General features: G+C 43.1%; 1 protein-coding gene across 2 annotated transcripts in view; it reads right to left on the reverse strand.

Moving 5' to 3' along the window:
• The window catches only part of LOC115764508 (neurogenic protein mastermind), a 63,811-nt gene that overhangs the window by 7,630 nt on the left and 33,684 nt on the right, over positions 1-22,497 (reverse strand). Inside the window, exons 1-2 of one of the 2 annotated variants that reach the window (XM_030707603.1) lie at positions 17,913-18,292; positions 15,397-17,460 (exon numbers count right to left, since the gene is read on the reverse strand). In XM_030707603.1, coding sequence (XP_030563463.1) covers positions 15,397-17,460; positions 17,913-17,924 — 2,076 coding nt within the window. In that variant the 5' untranslated portion in view covers positions 17,925-18,292. Of the gene's footprint in view, positions 1-15,396; positions 17,461-17,912; positions 18,293-22,497 lie in introns of those variants that run through there. The other variant, XM_030707602.1, reaches the window with a different exon arrangement.

The raw sequence follows: 22,497 nt of genomic DNA on the forward strand, positions 1-22,497 counted from the left end.
TGAATGACAAAGCAATCGATTGCTATTAAATATTATAAGTAGTAAAGAAGCACGCATGCGCTTATTTTAAATATATAGAAGATAACCCCGTCTAAGTTTTAATATATATCTCAAAAAGTTGAAGAATTTAGTTGCGATGTGCTCTGCGCGTTGATCATCAGTCAGTCTGTCAATCAATCAATCAGGCAGAATAAACAGTTTTGTGCATAAAGAAAAAGTTTCTCTCAAAAAACTGACGCAAAACTATAAAATTTGATGTATCTCAGCTAATCTCTCGCCCTGTCTCTCTCTCGTTCTCTCAGTCTAGTCTAAACTTGAGCTTATTTCCGTCAAGCAGTTAGCCAGGCCGTTTGGATATTCCTCTAGATTACAACACATTCTGAACAGCAGCTCAATGCGAATCTCTCGGGTAGCTGCCAACTTTCACCAGCTCGGCAGCAACAAGAACGGGAATTACAAGGGAATAGCTGGTATATCAGGCAAGTTTGAACGAGCGGTGAGTGGCCCAATGGATTCGAGTTGCAGGCTCGAGGGTAAATGTCAATATATGTATGTCTATGTGTGCACGAAAGAGACCTAGCTACATGCATGTTTCACTGCAAGAGTGAAAGAGATGACCTGACTGTGTGTGTATGGGTGTGTGTGTTTAAAACTTTTGAAACAGTTGCAGTTAGCACACACAATGCAAGGGAACCCCTTTGGCCCTCAATTCCGCACATGGTATAGACACAAAGAGGTCCCAATCTCAGTTACACAACAGCCGCAACCCCACCCCATTCGCCCCCTTTGTCTATGTTCATGTGTTTGCGGTGTGTGTGTGTGTGCTGCAGCATGTCAATGATCATAAATTAAACTTGCAATAATTATAAATTAAATTTTGGCATAAATGGGCATGAGCATGAGCCATATGCAAAAGCGGGGCAGGGGTCGGATGGAACCTTAGCGGCAGAGCCCCTCCAAAGGGGGCGGGCTTTGGGGGCACAGCGAGAGCGAGGCAGAGCAACAAAACATGCAACGGCTGCCGCCTGTAGCCCCAAATGAACTGCACTACATCACAGCGAGTATCTGTGTGTGTGTGCGTGTGTGTGTGTTGTGGGTGGCTGGGGAATTGTCCGCTTAAATCATTTGGGCCGCTTTGTGGGCCGCAGTGCATTCGATTTGTTACTTTGTTGGTTTAATTTAAGGTCCACCTCATTGGACATGATACTGAACATTGGACACCAGACACAAACACACACACACACACACACACACACAGTCGCACACACTCACACACATACACCTGTACAATTTATGAATGCATTTTAATGGATCGCTTGTCAAAGTTAATAGCCTCGCCAATGCCGTAACGAGCAGCCTGCAAATGACCTGGCAAAAGCTCCGGTTTAAACACATCCACACCATAAAAAAGTTTCACGATAAGCTGAGCATCTACGGAAAGCTGAGCGTGATATAGGCCAGTTAAGAATAGAACCCTCTCTAGTTTCAAGTTTATTTATAGATCTTATATTTACAAGAATTATCATATCAAACCCTAGATAAAAGACAAGTCAATCTCTATAAAATACTCTTTTCAATTTGATGTAACGCTCATCCCATCTAAAGCTCACGTATCAAGTCGAGCATTTGGGAAATTCCAATAAAAAGGGTGAACAATTTTATGAAATATACCTTGACCCGACTAATTCCGGGTAATAATTGTGCAGCACACAATAAAACAACAAGAGAAGAAAAACAAAATTTGGTAAAATTCATTAAAAATATCTTTAAAGATTTTCGCAGAATATACGAAATACTCAAAATACGTATACCCAATCAATTCTATGAATTTGCGTGCCTCAAAGTATATTCCAAATATTTCTAGGGTTACATTGAATTCCATGATGAAATACTTGGGCGGACTCTGAAAGCTTTTGCTATTTTAATCTCACTTAGCCCGTTTGATAAGGCAAATGAACAATCTCTTTAAAGTTCAGATTTGCTTCCTTGTTTAAGCTATAAAAAATGTGTTTTCTTGTTAGCTCTTAATGACTTAGGAATTGAATGTAATTGGAAAAAGCTGTTGCCCTAATTGGTTGAGAAATCTCTGAAAGTCATTCCGAGATAAATGTACAATACATTCGCATTGCGTGCAGTTTGCTTCAATATATCAATTTAACAATTATTGCAACGATAATGAGCTGTAAACAATTTCAGTCCGTAATTGTTTTAGGCCAGATCGCAGCATATTTGCTGAATATAGCGAATCGATCTCTCGCACTAAACGGAGTTAATAGGTATACAGAGCACTTATCGTTCCGGCTCCGGCGATAAGGCAGCAAATGATAATGGCAAGAGGCTCGTTTGGGTGAGTCAGAGCCAAAGCATCTGATAGATAAAACAGCTGCATGGCAACAAAAACAAAGCAAAATTGAAGAAGAACAAGACGACGAATTGAAATCAAAATAGCAATGGGAAGAATTCTTTGGCGAGTGACTCGTGTGCCACAGCAGCTGTCGGTCGACAGCGGCAGAGGCAGCAGCAGAGGCAGCGGCAGCGGCAGCGTAAGCTATACAAAACATCTGCGAGCCACATCTACACAGCTAAAAACGCCAGCGAAACGCGCGCGACTTGCGTGTGACTCACAGCGCGTTTTCTGGCGGCGACGCGATATTGAAATGGCAAACGAAACGTGCCAAGTGCCTAGAGAGAAGAACTAAATGCGATCACTGACAAGCCAGAGCGACAGAGGAGGGCGGGTGAGAGGGTGACGAACAGATAGAAAGATGCATGGAAACTGCATGTCGCATTTGAGGGGGGGGCTTGGGTAGGAGGTGGAGGGGCCATTACAAATGAAATGCCCAAACTATTTGTCACCCAAATTGAGGCGGAAAAAAAATGCTTGAAGAAAATTGCAGCAAGCGATATGAGTATAAGATTATAAGTAGTATAAATGCGCATAAGATATAAAAGTATACATATGATAATGATGTGAACGCAGGCATGAATTACGATATACGTCTAGACATACGATATTGCGATTGAATACGTGAATTGCAGCGGGTGAGATGAGAATAAGATAGTTGTATGACAGTATAAAAGCGTATAAGATATAAGTGTGTTTATGAGATGTTGATATAAGCGTAAGTATGGGTATACGATAGAACTGTGAGTATACGATATACGATATTAAATATTATGAGTATAAGATAGTTGTATGATAGTATAAAAGCGTATAACATATAAGTGTGTTTATGAGATGTTGATATAAGCGTAAGTATGGGTATACGATAGAACTGTGAGTATACGATATACGATATTAAATATCATGAGTATAAGATAGTTGTATGATAGTATAATGGCGTATAAGATATAAGTGAAATGCACACATATTTATTATAAGATGACGATATGAGTATACGATAGAATTGTGAGTGTAGGATACACATGAGTTAATACTATGAGCATACGATATAGTGCCAGAAATAAATACATGTGTAGGATAGGTATACATGAGTATGCGATTATAATAGATTATAAATACTTGAAATCAAAATCCAACGATTTATATATGTAACGTTTTGGCTGTGAGTCTAGCAGCATAATGTATACCATTTTGAGCATCCTTTTTTGTTTAACGAAAATCGTGTTTAATTCGATAAAAATATATTTAACGAAATCAGTTTGGCATCGATCAATCTACTCTAAGTTAAATAACAGCATTCAAATAAGCACCCACTTTCCTGCCACACAATTTGAAGTTCAACATTCGTTAATTTTATTTACACGCACTTTTCAAATAGTCGCTGCAAAAGGCGTGCAAATAGCAGGACGCACAAAATTCACGTCCAGCGACACGTAGCAAAAATGATTGCAAATTGCGCAAAATGAGACATGCCCACAACAACACCCTCCCCCCCTCCCCTCCCTTAAACCATTTAGAGGGAAGGGTTCCCTCTAATTGAGCTGGCCAACAAATGAATTGAATTTTCTGCCTTTGGCTTTTGCTGTTGATGCATTCACAATATTTTTGGAAATGCAAATGACTTGAATGGGCGCAGGGGGAGGCATGGCCTAAGCTGCGACTAAAAATCAATGAGAATGGCGAGCATAAAAATCCATTTAACCAAAAATCCCAACCAAACGGCAATCGTTAAAGTTAATTACTTAATTTATTTGCCCAACCGCAGCAGCAGCTGACAATGCCAAAGGGTTCGCAGTTGTTGCTGCCGCCGCTGATGCATTAAAATAATAAGCAATTAATAATAATAAAAGCAAACAAAACATTTGGCAGGCCGCAAATGCGGCTGGCTAAACAAAAACATTTCCCGTCACATAAACCGAAAAAGGTAACCGCGCACTAAGCCCCGAACTAAGCCCAGCTCTCGCATGTTTATTACGCACAAAGCGCATCGCAACTATCTGCAAATAAACATAAAGATACCCTGTAAGGGTGGCACTGGACACGAAATACCCAAAGCTGCCTTTACAACCAAAAGCATTATTAAAGGAATTATTGTGCATTTCCCCCTCCTCAATCGCACCCTTAAAATATCTAACTGGAAGCCGTACAGACAACATAAACAGCTTCTCTAAATACCAAGTATATTAAATACAGATTTATAAATTCTCTTTTAAATATGAAATTCTGCGACTCTCAATAGTACTTATTATCCGCTTGGCAGATACCCTTGTCCTTTAGAAAGTCTATCTGCACGAGTCAGGCATACAGACAGCTTACGGTCTCTCTCGCTCTCTTTCTCTCTCCCTCTCTCTATCTCTCTCTCTAAGTCTTTTTCCTTTCTCTACCGTTCTCTCTTTCATTTCTTTTTCTTTATCTTTGTCTTAGTCTTTCCTTATCGTCCCCTCTCATACGCTAAAGCATATAAGATTAATTTCTTTTCCACCCTTCTCTTTGTATCTCATTCGTAAACGTTTTACTTTGGACGATTATCTCTCTCTTATATGTTATGAATTTAGCCTCCCGCAAATATGCTTTTTGTCTTATCCTCTCTCTTTGTGTTTTATTCATAAGCATTTTACATTGAGCGATTCTTGAGATTTGTCTTAGATACAAGCTGAATACGTTTGCAGCATCAACTTGCACACTCACACCCTTTCCCATCGCTTACGCTCGGACTGTTTTTGGTTAGGGTATTTATCAACACTTTCTACTCATGTCCTCGTGTCGACCATTTACATTTTCAATTACTTTGCGCAAGGACTTTGAAGTGACGAGCGTCAGACACGCACCTGTCCAACCCAACGCCCGCTCCACCCCCCCTCAAGCAGCCGTCTTTTGTGAATAGTCAGCCCCGCCCTGTGTTGTGGGCCATCTCGTTAGCTAGTTTAATGCCTTGGTCACAGTTTTGGCTCGAGTTATTGTTGTTGTTGTTGTTGGTGTTGACGCCGCCTGGCAAAAGATCAAAAGTGCGCCCAGACCAAGACTGACAATATAAAATTACACATACGCCATGCTGGCCAGGTGGGTTAACTGGTTAGTTGGTTCTACTAGGGCTCTGTCTGTTTGTTGTGGCTATATTAGAGGCCCTGTGTGTGTGGATACAGTGCTTTTTGCAAGTCCTTATATATTTTTAATTACTGGCTTTGGCGTTGTCCTTGTCACGTGCGCAAGAGTTTTCCCACACGCCCTTACCCCGCGGACCCCTCAGCGCTGAGAGTTTGTTTTTTGTCGAGTCCGCCCTCATTTTCACAATTTCCATTTTATTGCAATGGAAACTTGTCAGCAGGCCCTTAAATATTTTTGCCCTATAACTAAATTACTTTATTATTAGAGCGACATATGGATGGGACGTGGGGCTTTGCTGCAACTTCTACTGTGTTCCTCCAGCTCTTCTTCTTCTTCTTCTTCTTCTTCTTGTTCTTTATATTGCCATTTTATTGATTTTCCTTTGTGACATTTTTGCAGCCGTCGTTTATTCTGCCGCACTCCTTGAACTATTTTTAAACGGTACTTAATTGCGTTAAATGACGTCACAACTGCACATGACTTCCATACAGCTATTTAACTCTTTGCGGGTGCCTTACAAAAAAAAAACGCTCCATTTAAGTACACAATGCCATAATAATTATTATTATTATGATAATGGATATGGCAGTTGTTGAGCTAAAAAGGCTCACATTTAAACGAGGTCTTTGCAGCACAAGTACCTCACATATTTCATCCATCTTTACACTTAAAGACAGTCAGATGAAAAGCAACAAATTGATTTCCACTCATTTTTCACGCTAGAGAGCGGAATTTGCTATCCGGCACAATAATGGAAGATGTCTTTGCCATGAAAAACTTTATATATTGCAAATAAGTACTCCAAAGTGCTTTAATCAATTCAATCTTCAGGTAATTATAAGATATAAAGTAAAGGGCGTACCACTTATAAATTAAATATAATATTATAATATTATGCTAAGCCTTCAAGTTCTATTTGTTTTTCAACTCTTATGAGACAGAGAGTAGAGTTCACGCTTGCCACTCTTAAAGGAATCGGAGGATTCTCTGATTTTTCTTTACGCCTTTTAGATAATCTCTTGCATGTAATCTCTGCAGTTGAGCTCAAGTTTCGTGCGTGATTATAATGCGAGGGGGTGCAATAAAATAAAGCAAATGTAAGCAAAGGCAGCTTTTTGACCACTTTGCCGAGTCCCACACCAGGCCACAATTGTTGTTGAAAAAGTAATTAATTTGATAAAGTGACTGTTGACTGTTGAGGGGGCGGTCCAAGAAGTGGGCGGAGTGGGTGGAGTAGCAGGGCGTGGGAGTGGGCCCAGGTCAGACATATTTATGAGCAAATATACAGCAACAGATTGTGTCCAGTGCGGTCCTGTGTGTGGCGGCAGTCAGTTAATGAAATGAGCTTTGCTGTTTTGACACGGCTGGCAAACGTTGCGTATACGCAATGTGGCCGTTAAATTTGGTGTTCTTTCATGTTTCGTTTGTTTGTTGTTTTGTTTGTAAGTGTAAAAGTAAAATTCTGTGACAACAGCTACAAATTTTAATGGAATTTCAAATGTTCTGTGTTCTGTATTTCTGTTTGTTTATGTTTGTCTCTCTCTCTCTCCCTCTTTCTGTCTCTCTTGCTCTCAAACTAACTCTTTCACCAAGTCTCGCTTTGCTACAAATTGCACTTGACCGAGGCTCAACCCGCTCGTTTGTCTGTTCTCGTCTGCCTTTGACAGTTGCATAAAATGTAACGATTTTTATTATTTGCATGTTTTACACAAACACACACGCACACACACGCACACACCCGCACACCTAGACATTTTATATGAATTTCCGTCTGGAGTGGCATGAAATTTAAACAAATTGTGCAAACACTTTTTGATATGCCTCACAATCCCTCTCTCTCCTACAAGCTCTCTCTTTATCTCCGTCTTGCCAACTCTCTGGCTCTTTGCTCTTTTGGTCTGTGCCCAAAATAAATAAAAACTAATTTGAATATTCAACTGCAGTCGGTGATAACAAACTTTGAGCCTGTGGCCTAAACAAATGCGACTGCAACTTACAAATAAGCCAAAACGTGGCTATGGACAAAAAAACATGAAGCCCAAACGTTGCAGTCGGTTGCTATCGACTGCGAAATGCTCTGTTCACAGTCTGCAAATATCATACATCTGGTTGAGGAGCAAGTACTTCTTCAATCTATCAAGCTGCGTGAGAGATAATAAAGTTTCTCGATACACCCAATTCCTTGCTCGACGCCAATATAACCTACTTAACTATTTAAACAGAGTATACAAATGATGCTATTGTAACAAGATATGATACCCTAACAATTGTTTCTTTCAGGTAAGTTGACGTAGATTAGTTGGTGTCTGAGCTAGAACTACTTGGGAATTATAGTAAAACTTCTTTTTACAAACTTTAAAACTTCTTTTTGCAAGCACTGCACTTAGGCAATGCCTCCAAGCCCAGTTTGGGCTTTGTCGATACAAGCTTTGGATCAGCTTTATTATTCCAAAAACATAAAATGATAAAGAGTATATGAAATGGAAAAAAGGGAAACACAAGCGAGAGCTGGCAAAACATTTTGTAAATCTTTTGGCAAACGGCTCGAGAGCTCGAGTTGAAATCGCTTTTTATGCCTGGCAGCCTATAAATATGCGACGTGAGCTGTTTGCAGAGCGAGCGCACACACACACGCACAACAAGTACACACACCCACAGACAGGGTCGAGGAGCAGCAAAAAGTGTTGCATACTTTGGCGCGTCCGCCGCGACGATTTGTCTGTTCGCAACTTTAGCGCGAGATTAGAAAAAATTAAACTCTGCAGAGAGATAGAGAGGGAGAAAGAGAAGACAGAGAGAGCGAAAAGGGGGGGCGTGCGACAAGCGAATTATAGAAAGTAAAATGTAAAACCTGAACGGTTCACTCGCCAAGAAGTTGCTTCGTTTCAAATAATATCCATTAAAATAGATTAAAAACTGAAATATTTATATATGGATATATATGTATCACTGTGTGTGTGTGTGGTGCGATGAATATGTATGGATAATGCCCCAAGGGGCACGCAGCGCTCGCCCGACGAAGGTGAAAGTATTAAAAGTACTTGCCACTTGCCACGCTTTACGCTAAACATCGTCGTTGTCGTCGCTGCGTTGTTATATGAAGCAGATTACATGGCATAATAATCACAACGCACACACACACACACACAGATATACACATGTATACACACACACACACACACACACACATTCGCCGAGCAGCCAAGCGATAGATAAATGCGGCAAAGCAGGGGCCAACTTGGGGTTAAGCACACGCGCAAATATTAAATTTTATGCCACGCAGCAGCGAATGAAGCAAACACAACCAGTTCCAAGTTCCCAGTTCCTATATAGATACATACATATATATAAATATATATATAGAAGAAGCAACTGGCTGCAGAGCCAAGGGGAACTGGCAGTTCTGCCCGATGTCCAGGTGAAGGCTGCCCCAAGAGGGCGCAACCATTTAAGAGGTGGCAAGCCATTCGGAAAATAGCTAAAGAGAACTTTGACAAGGTTAAAATCAGTTTTAGGAAGGAGACAAAGTGCAGTAGCAAACGATGAAAAGCGCTGCCACAAAAGAGAAACTCGCTTTGCCCCGCATTGAATATGTTTCCATGTAAAAATTAATATACAATTCTACCAATTGAGCAAACATTTCTAGTGAATATGGAAAATGGATTTTCCACTGAAATATTTATAAATATTATTATTTTCAGAATAGTATGTTGTTATAAAATAACCGATTCTTAACACAAAAGGGCAGCCGGCTACAGGCTACAGGCAACCGGTTTGTCCAGTTCCTAGAAATATTCCATTTTATTATATGCTCTTAGGGTGGGGATAGATATATATTGTTTTATGATATTTTTTAAATGAAAGAGTTTTAAGCAAATAGAAAAATAATCTGTGCAGACGTCTAGGCATAAACGCTTGTGCATATAACTATTTATATACATATATCCATCTATAGAGCATATCCCTCCCTGCACAACTCTAATCGAAGTAAGCCCTTCATTGAATTTCAAGGTTCATTACTTTACACTCCATCCCACTCCCTTCCCCCGCCCTCCTTCCAGCCAGCGCAATTGCTAACCGCAAACTTATTTTGAGGCGCCTCAGGTATCCAGTTTCAACGCATCAACGCGGTGGCAACACCTGCAAAATTGATTGAAACGCAGCGCAAACTGATGAAAATATTACGAAACTTCTTCGAAAGTAGAAGAGGAAGCATAGCAAGAAGAACCAGCAGCAAAAGTAACCAGCAAAAAAGAAAATTTCAGCAAATATTGCGATGCGCCAAAACCCCATCATGATACCAACCCACCAACCCACCAACCCACCCCTCTACCCCACCCCTAATCTACGTAACAGGCGCCCTACTGCCAACTGTTACTGCTACAGTTACAGTTAGGGGGTTGGGGGAGCCCTACCACACGAATGGGAATATAAAAGGTAAATAATGTGACCTTTGAGAGCATCAAATGCGTTGTGTAATGGCGGCCTAAAACAAAACGGCGGGGGCTCATCGTTTGATAGGATGTGCTAAAGTGCGGGTCCACCTACCGCTGCCGCCGCCTCTGCCTCGACCGCTGTCCCCTAGAACAAAAATGTAACTAGAATATGCCCCATGCCGTTTCGTTTGGCAGCCGCTTTGAATTATGAATGCAACATGGTGGCGGCAACCCTGGCATAGATTTTATGGCATTCTGGGGCGGCTGCTGCCGCTGTTCCAGTTCGTAATTTGTTGTTAAACTTTATGCCATAAATATTTCAGGTGATTCCCTAACAACAAATTAGTGCCAAAGTTGCGGATGATCCCCCCTATCAATTCTAGGCAGTTGCGTGCTTATGTCGTGCATTGAGGTCCATTAATCGCATAACCCACCAGAAATACACTTTTGCATAACTTTACAATAATCCGCAACTCAATGCGCCTCGCTGGACAGACAGCTGGAGAGGAGCGAGGGGCAAGGAGCAGGCAGCACGGATAGGGGCTGTGCCACACTCAACGACATAACAAATGAATTATGTCACGAGTTTGTTAAACAATTCGAATGTTTTCCTGTAAAGCTTCTCTACCCACGTCTACCCACTGACCCCCCCGCCTGCCAATCCACGACAGCCAACCACCCAGTCAACAAGCCACCCAACAGATAGTCAAGGCATTCTGATACCCTGCATTTGACTCACATGCGGCATGCCTATGTATTATAAATGTGCCAATCAAAGTTTGTTAAAGATTGAGAAAATATTACAATAATTGCATATCTTTTTGTTTTGCTTTAAAGGAATTTCATACATTAAATATGTAGGTATTTGTAGCACATACTCTTCTAGGTCACATTTATGTTTACTTTACGCCAAATTCCATGCAATTTCCAGGATATGTGGCTAGTGGTGCCCGCTCTTCGGTTTCCCATACAATCTCACTTCGTCTTATTGCCTTGGCGCCGGCGCATAGTCAGAATCTCAGCTCGACTTGTCTCAACTTGGTCTCAAAATCATTTTGACTCGTTTTTTGGGGGCTTTTAGCTCAATTCTTGAGTTGATTTCGGGGTTTTTTTTTTTTTTTTTTTTTTTTGGTTCTTAGATATGTTACGTTATATGGTTATAAATTATTTATTGCCCCCGCTGCAAAGTATTACAAAGGCAATTTTCTGTTTGCCATTTTCCATTTTCCCATTTGCCATTTTGTTGTCCAGTTGTGAGGAACTCTCGAATCTTTTGCAGCTCGCAACTTCATTAACTTGGCGCGGCGGGTCATAAAAATCTGGCACGCTTTTAAAAACCAGACCCACCCCCCTCCATCCCATCCACCTCCGACCCCTTGCAAATCTGCACCCTTGAAATATATAATTTCCGCACATTTTCACGTTTCGCACATTTCCGTTGCATACTTTTGTGCGCGCGGCCATTTTCATGTTGTTCTTATGCCCGAATACTCTATGTGCTGTTATATAGTCGTGCATTATTTTATTTTATACAAATTCTTGCTGCCATTCCAAACATATTGTTATTGTAGTTGTTGTTGTTGTTGTCGTTGCTGTGGCTGTTGTTGTTTTTGGGGTTTCGTTTGAAGCTGGCATTTTAACGAGTTAATGCAGGACATGCAAATGTGAACATTCTGAATTCATTGAACTTTTACACGACGGCCCGAACGAGCAAAGACAACAACAGCAACAGCAACATCGACGCCAACGTCGACGTAGACACCGACGCCGACGCCAACGTCGACAATAACAGCAACAACAACAGCGACGCCAACGACGACAATAACAGCAACAACAACAGCGACGCCAACGCCAACGTCGCTGCCGTTGCCATCGCTGCTGCTGCTATCGTGTGGCTTCGTTAGCGCCGACGTTGACTGCGGCGTCAGGTTGTTTGGCAGAGAGAGTGAGTGAGAGAGGGCGGCAAGCGGCAGAGCGGGCTATCAAGTTAGAGTTGGTTGAGTGAACAATGTCGAATCTTTTATGCCCTTCCACAGAACTGATTCATTTAGTTCATTTCTTTATTGCTTTACATACTTATATATTATTTGAATAATCCAAACAACCTTTCTTTACATTATCCAATGGGTATTTTTTTTAGCTCAATATTTTATTTAATATTTATTTTATTTTTCCATCTCCATTATTTCTTTACTATAAGTAATGTTTTTCTGATTAGCAAAAGAAAACCCCATGTATATAGTCCAATGTTTAAAGCAAGACCAAATTCCTACAGCTGTTATTACATTTTTTAATACCGTTAAGAGACTTTCTCTCTCTCTTTCGTTAAAGAAGAAGTACTCGAGATATGCATGAATAATTGAGCTCGACGTAAAAACCTGAATATCAATGGAGAGACTTACAATATTCTCTTTTAAGCATGTTATTTAAATGACATTTATCCTGAACATTCCAATTTCTTTTGGACTTTATTATGCACTTGGCTTGTACCCCTTTTTCTTGCCCCCCCCCCCCCCCCTCTCACTCTCTCTCTCTCTCTCTCTCTCTCTCTCTCTCTCTCTCTCACACACACACTCCCGCCCTCTACCGTTCGTTAGGACATCTAAAAAGCTCGTTAGGCAAATATTTACCAGGAAGATTTATTTTCATTTCATTTGTGTGTATGTTTTTTTTGTTATCTTTCTCTTCTTCGCTGTGGTTTCTTCGCTTTTCTTTGTGTTGGAATATTTCTTGTACATTTTACACGATGCGTGTTCATTTCTTGCAGTCGAGTGTTTTTTTTTTTGCAGCTTCCCTGTCGAAGGCTTTTGTTTTTTTTGGGGGGGGCAATTCTGGGTTTCTTAATGAGTCCTATGCAAATATATCGTTAGACCCAAGTGTCTATACGTGTTGACTTGAGACCTTTCATTCAACCAGAAGATAAGACGCACCCGTCCTACGCGTTAATTTTGACGGGGGCTGTAAAACTGGACGCTAATGTTCGCAGGGTGGCAACTTCTAAAATCCGGTGGAGGCGTGGTGGGGTAGGGGTTGGTGTTGGGTTGGTTTGTCCGGCAGCGGGAACTAAACCAAATTTCAATCTCAATCGTCAACAAGTTTTTGCCAATCTGCTTGGCTCGTTGCGGCCAGAGCTTGGCTCTGGCTCTTGCACAACTATTTCTATATGCAGGCAGGGGTTGCGCACTGAGAGGGCCTGGATATGGAGAGGGAGGGGTAGGGGGAGGGGGAGCGAGTCGTGGCTACCACTTGGTAATGCATGAACAAAATTCATGGGAAAACTTGAGCTTGGACCAGTCTGGACCAGGCTAAAGCGCAAAACGGAAATTTCAACCGTGTCCTTTAGCAAAGGCAAAGCCAAAAGCAGCAGCAGCAACAGCAACAGCAACAGCAACAGCAACAACGGCAGCAACAACAACAGCAGCAACAACTCGAGCACCCAACGAGTTGTTCGTTCTGTTCGCTCCTCGTTTTTTTGGCTGCTTTTCTGATGAAAACTACTCAGCGACATGAAACTTAACTTAAAAAGTTTTGCACTTTCATTTTGTAAATGAAATGTTGTATTTGTTGTTGCTGTTGTTGTTGTTGCTATTGCTATGAAATGGCAGGAAAACAATTTGGACCGGATAATGAATATGGGTTAGGTAGGGCATGTGCCATGTCTGAATACAAGAATATCATTTGAGTGAAGAGCTGCTCCCCACAACCTGTAATGAGACTCTCGAGAGAGGGACAGCGATAAAGTGAAATGAGGTCCTGCCATAAAGTTCAGACAAAAGATGTTTTCAACGGTGCAAATGTGCATTGAGTTACTTGTGAATAACATTAGATGATTTGAATGTGAGTTGCCGTTCTCTTGAGTGCCGTATATAGCTATATGACTATCTGAATAATCTCATCTAAAATACAATCAATACAATACAATGTTGTATGAATAAGTGAATACACTCATGAGTGTATTCATGAATATTGTGAATAGCATTCATTGCATAAGACATGCCTATTAAATATATTATCGAAATTAAAAGTGAATACACTCACGATTGTACAATGAATAGTTTGAATACAAATGAATACAAAGCAAAGCTTTAGTCAAACTTTTGCTTGGGTGAATAAAGGCATTCATATTAGCAGTAAAAATAAAATTAAAAGTGAATACACTCATGAGTTTCCAATGAATAGTATGAATATTAATGTAAGCAGGACAAAGAATTGGGCACTCTTATGCTTTGGTGAATATAGTTATGAATAAATCAAAAAATAAATAAATTACAAATGAATATATGCATGGAATGAATTGTGAATGACTCGCTGCTGTTCTCATTCAAAGCTCCTTTGCTCTTATGTGAGTACGTAATCATAAACATTGTGTATCCTGTAATTACATATTTTATTCATTCGAATACGGCACACAGGTATTCAAAGCGATTAACTACAATTTGACACGCCTGCAGGCCAATTGCCAGCGGAAATGAGAATCTGAGTAACGCTCCGCTCAGGGACAACGGGATGACTGGATGACTGGACGCTTCATGCTAGAAGTCAGCGAAAGGACGAGGAGCTGGACGAGTACTCTATCATCCTTATTCGAATGCCAGAATAAAGGCACAAATGGAACATAGCAGCAACAACAGCTAACTGTTTTTTTCTTTTGCTGCTGCCGTTTTGAATCGTACGGCACGTAATGAAAATGGCGCACATGGCCACAGTCCTGGCTCGGGCGCTGGTGCGGGTCCGACGCAGCTGCTGTTTGCTGCTGCCCGACGCGGCACGAGCAGCACACTGAAGCCGAACGCCAGCTCGACTGACAATTTTATGAACAGATGTGTGGTAAAATTAATGGACAGAGATAAACTTGGGCGGACGTTGCCAAAGGAGGGTTAAACGCCAGAGCGAGAGATTGCGAGAGCTAAGAGAACGAGCGACGAGTGAGAGAGCGTGAGTGCGAGTGTGTGTGTGTGTGTGTGTGTGTGTGTATGTGTGAGTGAGCGTATTTTTGAGTCAGTTGCGAGTGCATTGAAATGCGAGCACAACCGCCAGAAAAAAGTTGAGTCCCTGCTCGGGCGCCTGGCAAGCGTCTAGCGTCCCTGCTCGGGCGCCTGGCAAAACATGTAACGTCCCTGCTCGGGCGACTTTTGTATGTCAATTGTGTGAATGGTTATGGTCGAAACTTTACACTTGCCATGCAAACAGCACAGTCGGCGTTTGCGTCAGCGTCGCTGCCGCTGCCGCTGATTCTGCTGTTGCTTGGCAATGCCGGATTTTTGTCAAAGCTGTTGACTTCGTTACGCTGATAACTTAAATATGCATAGGAAATTTACATACGTGTCAATGGTATTAAGTAGCATTATATTACTGGATAAGCAGCAATCTCCAGGGGGCAATATTGTTGCTGTGCGCTGCTACACAGCCAGCGCCAGCAACACACAAATATATAATTGATTTGAAACTCACCTGAATGCCGTGAGAGCCGCCGCCCTGTTGACTGATGTGCAGCTGCTGAGTTTGCTTCATTTGCAGCGTGGTTGTTGTTGCCTGCTGTTGCTGCTGCTGCTGCTGCTGCTGTTGTTGCTGCTGCTGCTGTTGCTGCTGCGTTGCATTGCCTGCATTGCCGCCAGGCACCGCATTGGGATTCGACTGCGGGCCGCGAGGCGGCTGCTGCTGCTGTTGCGGCTGCTGCTGCTGCTGCTGGGGCATATTGCCCGGCGCCTGGTTGCCTTGAGGGCCGCCGCGTGGCGGGCAGTTGAGGAAGTTGGCGTTGGCGTTTTGATTGCTGAATGGCGAGTATTGTTGTTGTTGTTGCTGCAGCTGTTGCTGCTGCTGCTGCGGCGTAGGCACCTGTTGCTGCTGCTGCTTGGCAAAGTTGCCAGACGCGCCCATGGGTACGCCCATCTTGGGGCCATTAGGATGCTGCTGTTGCTGCTGTGCATGATGTTGCTGCTGCTGTTGCTGCTGCTGTTGCTGCTGCTGCTGCATAGCCTGCTGCTGCTGCAGACGCTTGAGATCGAAATCGTTTGGTGAGGAATAGAAGAGCTCCTGTTTGATATCCAAAAAGTTTTGCTGCACATTCATGCCCGGCCCGCCGCCCGGCGCCTTCTGATGGAACTGCGGCGGCAAGTGTTGCTGCTGCTGCTGCTGCGTGGGATTGGGGCCCATGGCGAAGTCATTGGGAAAGCCGCCGCCGTAGTCATTGTAGCGCGGCTGCTGCTGCTGCTGTCCTTGGCCTGGACCGCCCATCATTTGGCCATGTTGCTGCTGCTGCTGCGGCGCCTGCTGCTGCTGTTGCTGTTGCGGCTGTTGCTGCTGCATGCCGTGCGGCGGACGTGGAAAGCCGCCCATGCCGCCCATGGCGCTCTTGTGCTGATGCTGCTCGGCCATTTGCTTGAGCGTCTGCGCGGCCAGCGAGTGCTCGGACATGAGTCCGCCGGGGCCATTGCCGCCTCCGCCGCCGCCCGCTGTGGGACCGCCGTTGCCAGCATTGGCGTTGCCGTTGGGTCCGTTCTGGAAGCCAACGCCAGGACGCATTTTCATGGACTGCGGATCGAGGCCGAGACCGACGCCAAAGCCGCCAAAGCCATGGCCCAGACCCGCCTCGGACTTAACATTCAGGCTGTTGATCAGATCCTGGGCATTGGGCGGCTCCACTTTGATGCCATCCTCGGTCTTGATGTCCAGCAGCGGCTTCTCGTCGAAGCCGTCAAGGAAACTGGGATTGAAGTCGTGCAGATTGTTGATGAGATCCTTGAATGTGTCATTGTTCTCGGAGTTGTCATCGCCCAGCAGATCCGGAAAACCGGGAAACTGGCCATTGGCGCCGTCCTTGTCCAGCGAGCCCAAGTCCGGAAAATCATGATCCGGCTCCCGTTTGCATTCGACCAAATTGGCCAAGTTGCCGAGGGCGGACTTTTGCTGGGCGGACATCATGTTGGGTCCCATGCCAACGCCAACGCCGCCGGGTCCTGTGGGCATGTGGCCACCGCCGCCAGGACCCCCGCCGCCCCGCCCATTATTGCCGAGGCCACCCAGACCGCCGCCTTGTTGTTGCTGCTGCTGGTGGTGTTGTTGTTGCTGGTGTTGCTGCTGCTGATGCTGCTGCTGCTGCTGCTGATGCTGCTGATGCTGCTGTTGCTGCTGATGCTGCTGATGTTGCTGCTGATGCTGCTGCTGTTGATGTTGCTGATGCTGCTGTTGCTGCTGATCGGCGCCCCCTCCTCCCCCGCCGCCCACGCCCGGTTCGCTCTTGACGGAGGTGTTGGTCAGCGCCTTTACTGTGACATTGGTGCTGATCTGCTGCGGCTGCGAATTGGCCGCCGATGTCGTGAACTCCAGTTGTTGCACAATCTCCACGGAGAACTTGGTTAGATTCTCTGAGCCGCCGCCAACGCCGCTTGAGCTGTTGTTGTTGTTGTTGTTATTATTATTGTTATTGTTGTTATTATTGGGCAACTTGTGCGGCGGTTCATAATTCTCGGCGCCATTGTCAACATCGTCCGCTGGTCGTTTTAGGATTTTTTGTTGCTGCAAAAGAATATTTTTCAAATAATTTTAAAATGTGCATTACATGACAAGAAGTATTATCCGGCATTGCGCGGGTCAAGCATTTCTTATAATATTAAAAACAAGTTTTTCGCTTATATTCCACCTGTGTGAGTGGATTCCGCAAAATCACTAGAAAATACGTTCGGAAAATGTCTCTACCCACTTCCCTAACTGTACGAAAAGCGTACAACCATTTTCACAATAATATTTGATATAACTTTAAACTCGAATAGAAAAAGTTGCACTTAACCATTTTCCGAGCATGCAGCTGGGGCATACCATCAAAAAGTCGGAAAAGCCAACCTCTATGAAAAGCTTCTCAGCTCTTACTCAGTCAGTCAGTGAATCAATCAATCAATGTCAGGCCATACAGTTGCATATTTAGAGTTAAAGTAATATGGTATTTAAAAGTAATTGAATTTGCGTCTTACCCAAATATTCATAGATATAGTTTTTTAGTTGTTATGCTCGATTAGGCAAAGTATTTATAAGATACAGTTTTACAGCATGTGCGAGTTAAGAGTTGAGGTTAAGTTGAGTTTTAGAATTGAAGTCTATGTTTTGAGAAACTGTTACGATTTGAGATTATTTTTGATCACTTAGGAGGTTTGCGGCACGGCTTAGACTTGATAAAAGTGGCGCTGTCGTCCGGTAGTGTTGTAGAATGTCGACAGTGTAGCTAAGCGTCGACAGTTGTGCATTTTGTTGCGTTTGCTGCGTGCGCGCATTTGTGTTTTTGTTTTTGATTTTGTTTCTGGTTTTGTTTTTGGTTTTACGTTTTTCTTAATTTGCTTCTGATTGAGTCTCTTTTGATTGCAATTTGATTGGGCAGCTGCATACGAGGAGGAGCGACAATTCGATTAACACTTTACACAAAAGTTCAACAAGAACAGCAACAAAAGGCGAGCGCAAAATGCGCTGACTTGACAAAAATAATCAAAAGAAATTCACTGCAAGGCGTGCACAAAAATTTATTGAAAACATACAAAAGACAAAAGCGAAGAGAATGAACACAAAAACGCAAGTGCGCAAAGACAACAACAACAGCAATAGCAACAACAACAAAACAAAATACTCAAAAGACACTTCTAATCAGCAGCGACGTCGGCCGCACAACTGCAAACAGACTACGAGTGTGTGAGTGTGAGTAGCTGGCAGAGCGTGAGCAAGCCAGAGCGGGTGGCAAATGACGCGCTGTCGACGTCGCTGCTTTTGTTTTGTTTTGCTGCTGCTTGTTGCCTGCTGTGCTTTTAGCGCAAGAATGAAAAGCAACAAAAACAAAAAGAAAAACAATCACATTTAAATCAGAATATGTTTGCTTTTCAGTTTTATTTTCTCGCCTCGCCGCGCCGCGCCATGCCATAGCGGCCATACCTCGCATCTGATCGGCTCGGCTCGCGCCAGGTCGACTCGGCTCGGTTCGGCACGGCTCGACTCGGCTTGGATCGAATCGGCAGACCGCGCGCGCGACTTTTGCTATTTATTTTGTTTTTAATTAATGCAAAATGTATACAAAATAGCAGCGCATAGGCGCAGCAGAGACCAAGGGTCGCGCGAGGTGCGCGGGCAGCAGCGCGTCTGGACAAAGCGAGTGCTTCTTTTTTTTTTTGTGTCTTGTTCTTCTCGTTGTTTCATTACACTTCTGTTTGTATGTGCGGATAGCGCTTAGGGTTTGACAAAAGGCAGCGCAGCGGCAGAAGAAGAGCACTCACATATGTACATACATATGTGCACACACACACACACCCACGTATACATGTATATGCATGTGTATATGCATTTACACGTAGTGGAGGAAGTTGCGAAATGGATTGAACGGTAAACTGACACGGGATTACGTCGCAAGCACTGGGAGCAGTTTTTGTGTGGGTACACCTTAAAGTCAGTACAGTTAAAGTGGGTGTTTCAATATTCATTTGTTTTAATCGAATGAAGTGAGTGTTTCGAGTGTATTCATTTTTCAATTAAATACTTCCCAAACAATTTGTTTTCAAACCTATTTATTTATACAAGTATTCATGCTTGGAATACATAACTATATTCAAACATATTCATGAGTGTAATTTTATGTTAATATTCATTACTTTTAAATCGAACATAAAATTCTTGATTAACGATAACAATTCAGTCAGCTATAAAACAATGAGTAATTTTTTGAATATTTCAAAGTATTCATATAGAATTATGGGTATTTTTAATCAATTTATCAATTTCACAAAATAACGCGCATCAAATTCACAAGACAAAAGCAATTGAATACATAGTCGATACTCTTAGTGCACATCATTTGCGATATTCATATTCATAATAAAATGATTCACATAAACTTTATGTGTATTTCTCTCCGACATAGTCAAGCACTTTCCCTAATCCGAACAGTCGCAGCACTAGTTAATAACTTTATGACACACAGACACTCGCACACTCACACACTCACACACTCACACACACTCACACTCAATGCAATATTGCCCCCGGCTGGGTACTCGCAATCTTCTCAGTGTCCGTCGTGGCCATAAAAACCGAGTGAACCGATACACGCGCCAAACACTTTTCCCATTCGCTCGGCTCATTATGAATAAATGCCGTTTCATAAATTTGTTTTTCTTTCTGGGGGAGGGCCCCTGCCCCGTTGCACCCCCTCGCACACTCTGGGTTTTGATACAATATACCCATTGAAATTCTTTGAATAGGGTATATTGGTATTCTGTGCAAGTAACAGCTAGACACTATAAATAATGGTGCTACTATACTACGATTTTACATATATCGATAATTATTAACATATCGATAGGTATTGGGTAAGGCGAGTAAGTTCTCTCTTATGTAATACAAAAGTCAAGCACATTTGTTAGGGGACACATGTTCATATTTACAGCGGCCGGCCACAGGGTATTTGCCAGTCGAGCACCCGCAACTTGTTTCGTTTTGGCAGAGCTTTCTCACCTCCTGTGCGGCTCGCTCTGTGGGCATCTCTCGATGGAAACGTGACACAAAGAATGCAAAACTCTTGCGCTTGGGCGATGAGCGGATGGCGGGAGGCATAGCTTGGCATAATATTAAGCTTATGTTACACACACAAACGCAAACACAAACACACTCTCACACTCACACACACACACACACACAGTGAGCGACAGGTCCAATGCGGAGGCCCGTTTAGAGCGTTAAAGCAACTCGTACAATTTACAAACTTAAAAGTAATTTAGTTTTTTACGACTCCGCTGCGGTAATAAAAATGTTTTGCTCACTCACTCGCTCGCTGGGGCGAACCGCTTCTTCCCGTGCCCTTCTCTCTCTCTCTCTGTCCCTGTTTCTCTTACGCTTTCTTACACACTTTCGCAGCTCACCTAAAACTACAACTTCGTTTCACACTGCTGCCGTCTTCCAATTTACAACTGAACCCCATGCCTCCCCCGCCTTCCCCCTCCACCACACGCCCCAGCCAAGCACTGCATTTACATTTATCGATACGTCTTTGTCGTTGTCTTCTTCTTCTCCTTGACCCCCGCTCCCTGCCAAACCCCCTTTACTGCCCACAAGCCCATGAGGTATTTCCTTAGCAAAAAAATCGAGATAATCTATATTTCTAGTTAAATATGTACTTTCATATATCTTTCAGATAAGGCGCAGATGAAAACGATTTGTAGGTTAGATTCATAGAAATATATCTGCATATATCGATCCATATGTCTAGGCTTATCTACCCAAATAATATGCCTAATAAATATACAGAGCTGTGGTGAAGTATATGAAGCATAAGCTATTTGATTGTTAAGAATACGTGTGATGTAACTTTTGCCTTTTACTGACTGACTGACTGATTGATTGATTGATTGACTGACTGATAATCGAGGCACAGCCCAAACCGCAAGAACTAGTCAGCTGCAATAGTTACATATATTTTCGGATATTTATTGGGGTATTTATTTGATTTATGATAATTTGCTTTTGTTTTAAGATATTTCTGGGATTGATTTAAATATTTGTTGTTCCCATTTTAAATAAGTTTTCCAATCATTCCGTAAGTATCTCAATACTAGATCTCTCAAATGCTTCATTTAAGCTCACCCAAACTTAATTTAAGTCCACCTTTTCTCTCTCAGTGCAAATCGTTAAGTTTTGATTGTGCTTGCCGAGAAGAAAGTCGAAAGCTCGCAGTGTATTTGGGAGAGTTCTTTGTAACTGTCTCCTTTCCTGCCCCCCTATCTGTCTACCGCTCTCTCGCTCTCTTTCTTCGTATCAGTCGCGGGGGCTAAAATAATTTTCTACGATTGAGGCGCACTGAAATAAAGCGCAAAATATGATGCCGCGAACCTTGACACATTAAAATAAGCAACAGCAGCGCCGGCAGCGACGCCAGCGTTGACAGCGGCTGTGAGTAAGACGCCAAAAGTTGACGACGTCGACGTCGACTTCGACGTCGACAGTCAGTAAATTTGCGTGTAAAAATAAAAATGCGAAAAAGCTTTGCGGCTGTTGTTGCTGGTTTCTGCTGTTTTGTCTGAATTTCATATTTTCATGTTTCAATGCGGCGCGCTGCAAAAATAAAATAAATAAATGCTGTGCACAACGCGGCGTATGATTAATGCGAATTAGCAGCAAGCGGGAGAGAGAGAGAGAGAGAGAGAGAGAGAAAACCAGTAAGCGAACTGTTAACCAGCAACTGGGTGGCCAACGGAAGTGGTCGAAAAATTCGTGGAAAGCCTCTGCCAGTTAGCCACTATCCTACCACACCCCCTTCCCCCCCCCCCCCCCCCCCTCCTCCATCCAACTTGTGTGTGCGTGAATCGAATTGAGTTGCGTTCAGTTCAGTTCTGCTGCGAGGCACCGCGTCGAGCTGTCTGCAGACGCTGATAGACCTCTGCTACTCTATAAAGGGGGGCGAAGCGTGCGAGGGAAGCATGTTGATAAGTGCGATAAAAAGCCGTTAAGCGGCAGGCACATAATGTGGTTCGGGCTTATGAAGAGGACGGATCACCTTTAGCTGACAATAGGGAGAACAACAAGTAAGTG

This window comes from Drosophila novamexicana, unplaced genomic scaffold, assembly GCF_003285875.2.
Source record: "Drosophila novamexicana strain 15010-1031.04,08,12 unplaced genomic scaffold, DnovRS2.1 tig00000858-arrow-arrow-pilon, whole genome shotgun sequence".
Classification (NCBI taxonomy): Eukaryota; Metazoa; Arthropoda; class Insecta; order Diptera; family Drosophilidae; genus Drosophila; species Drosophila novamexicana.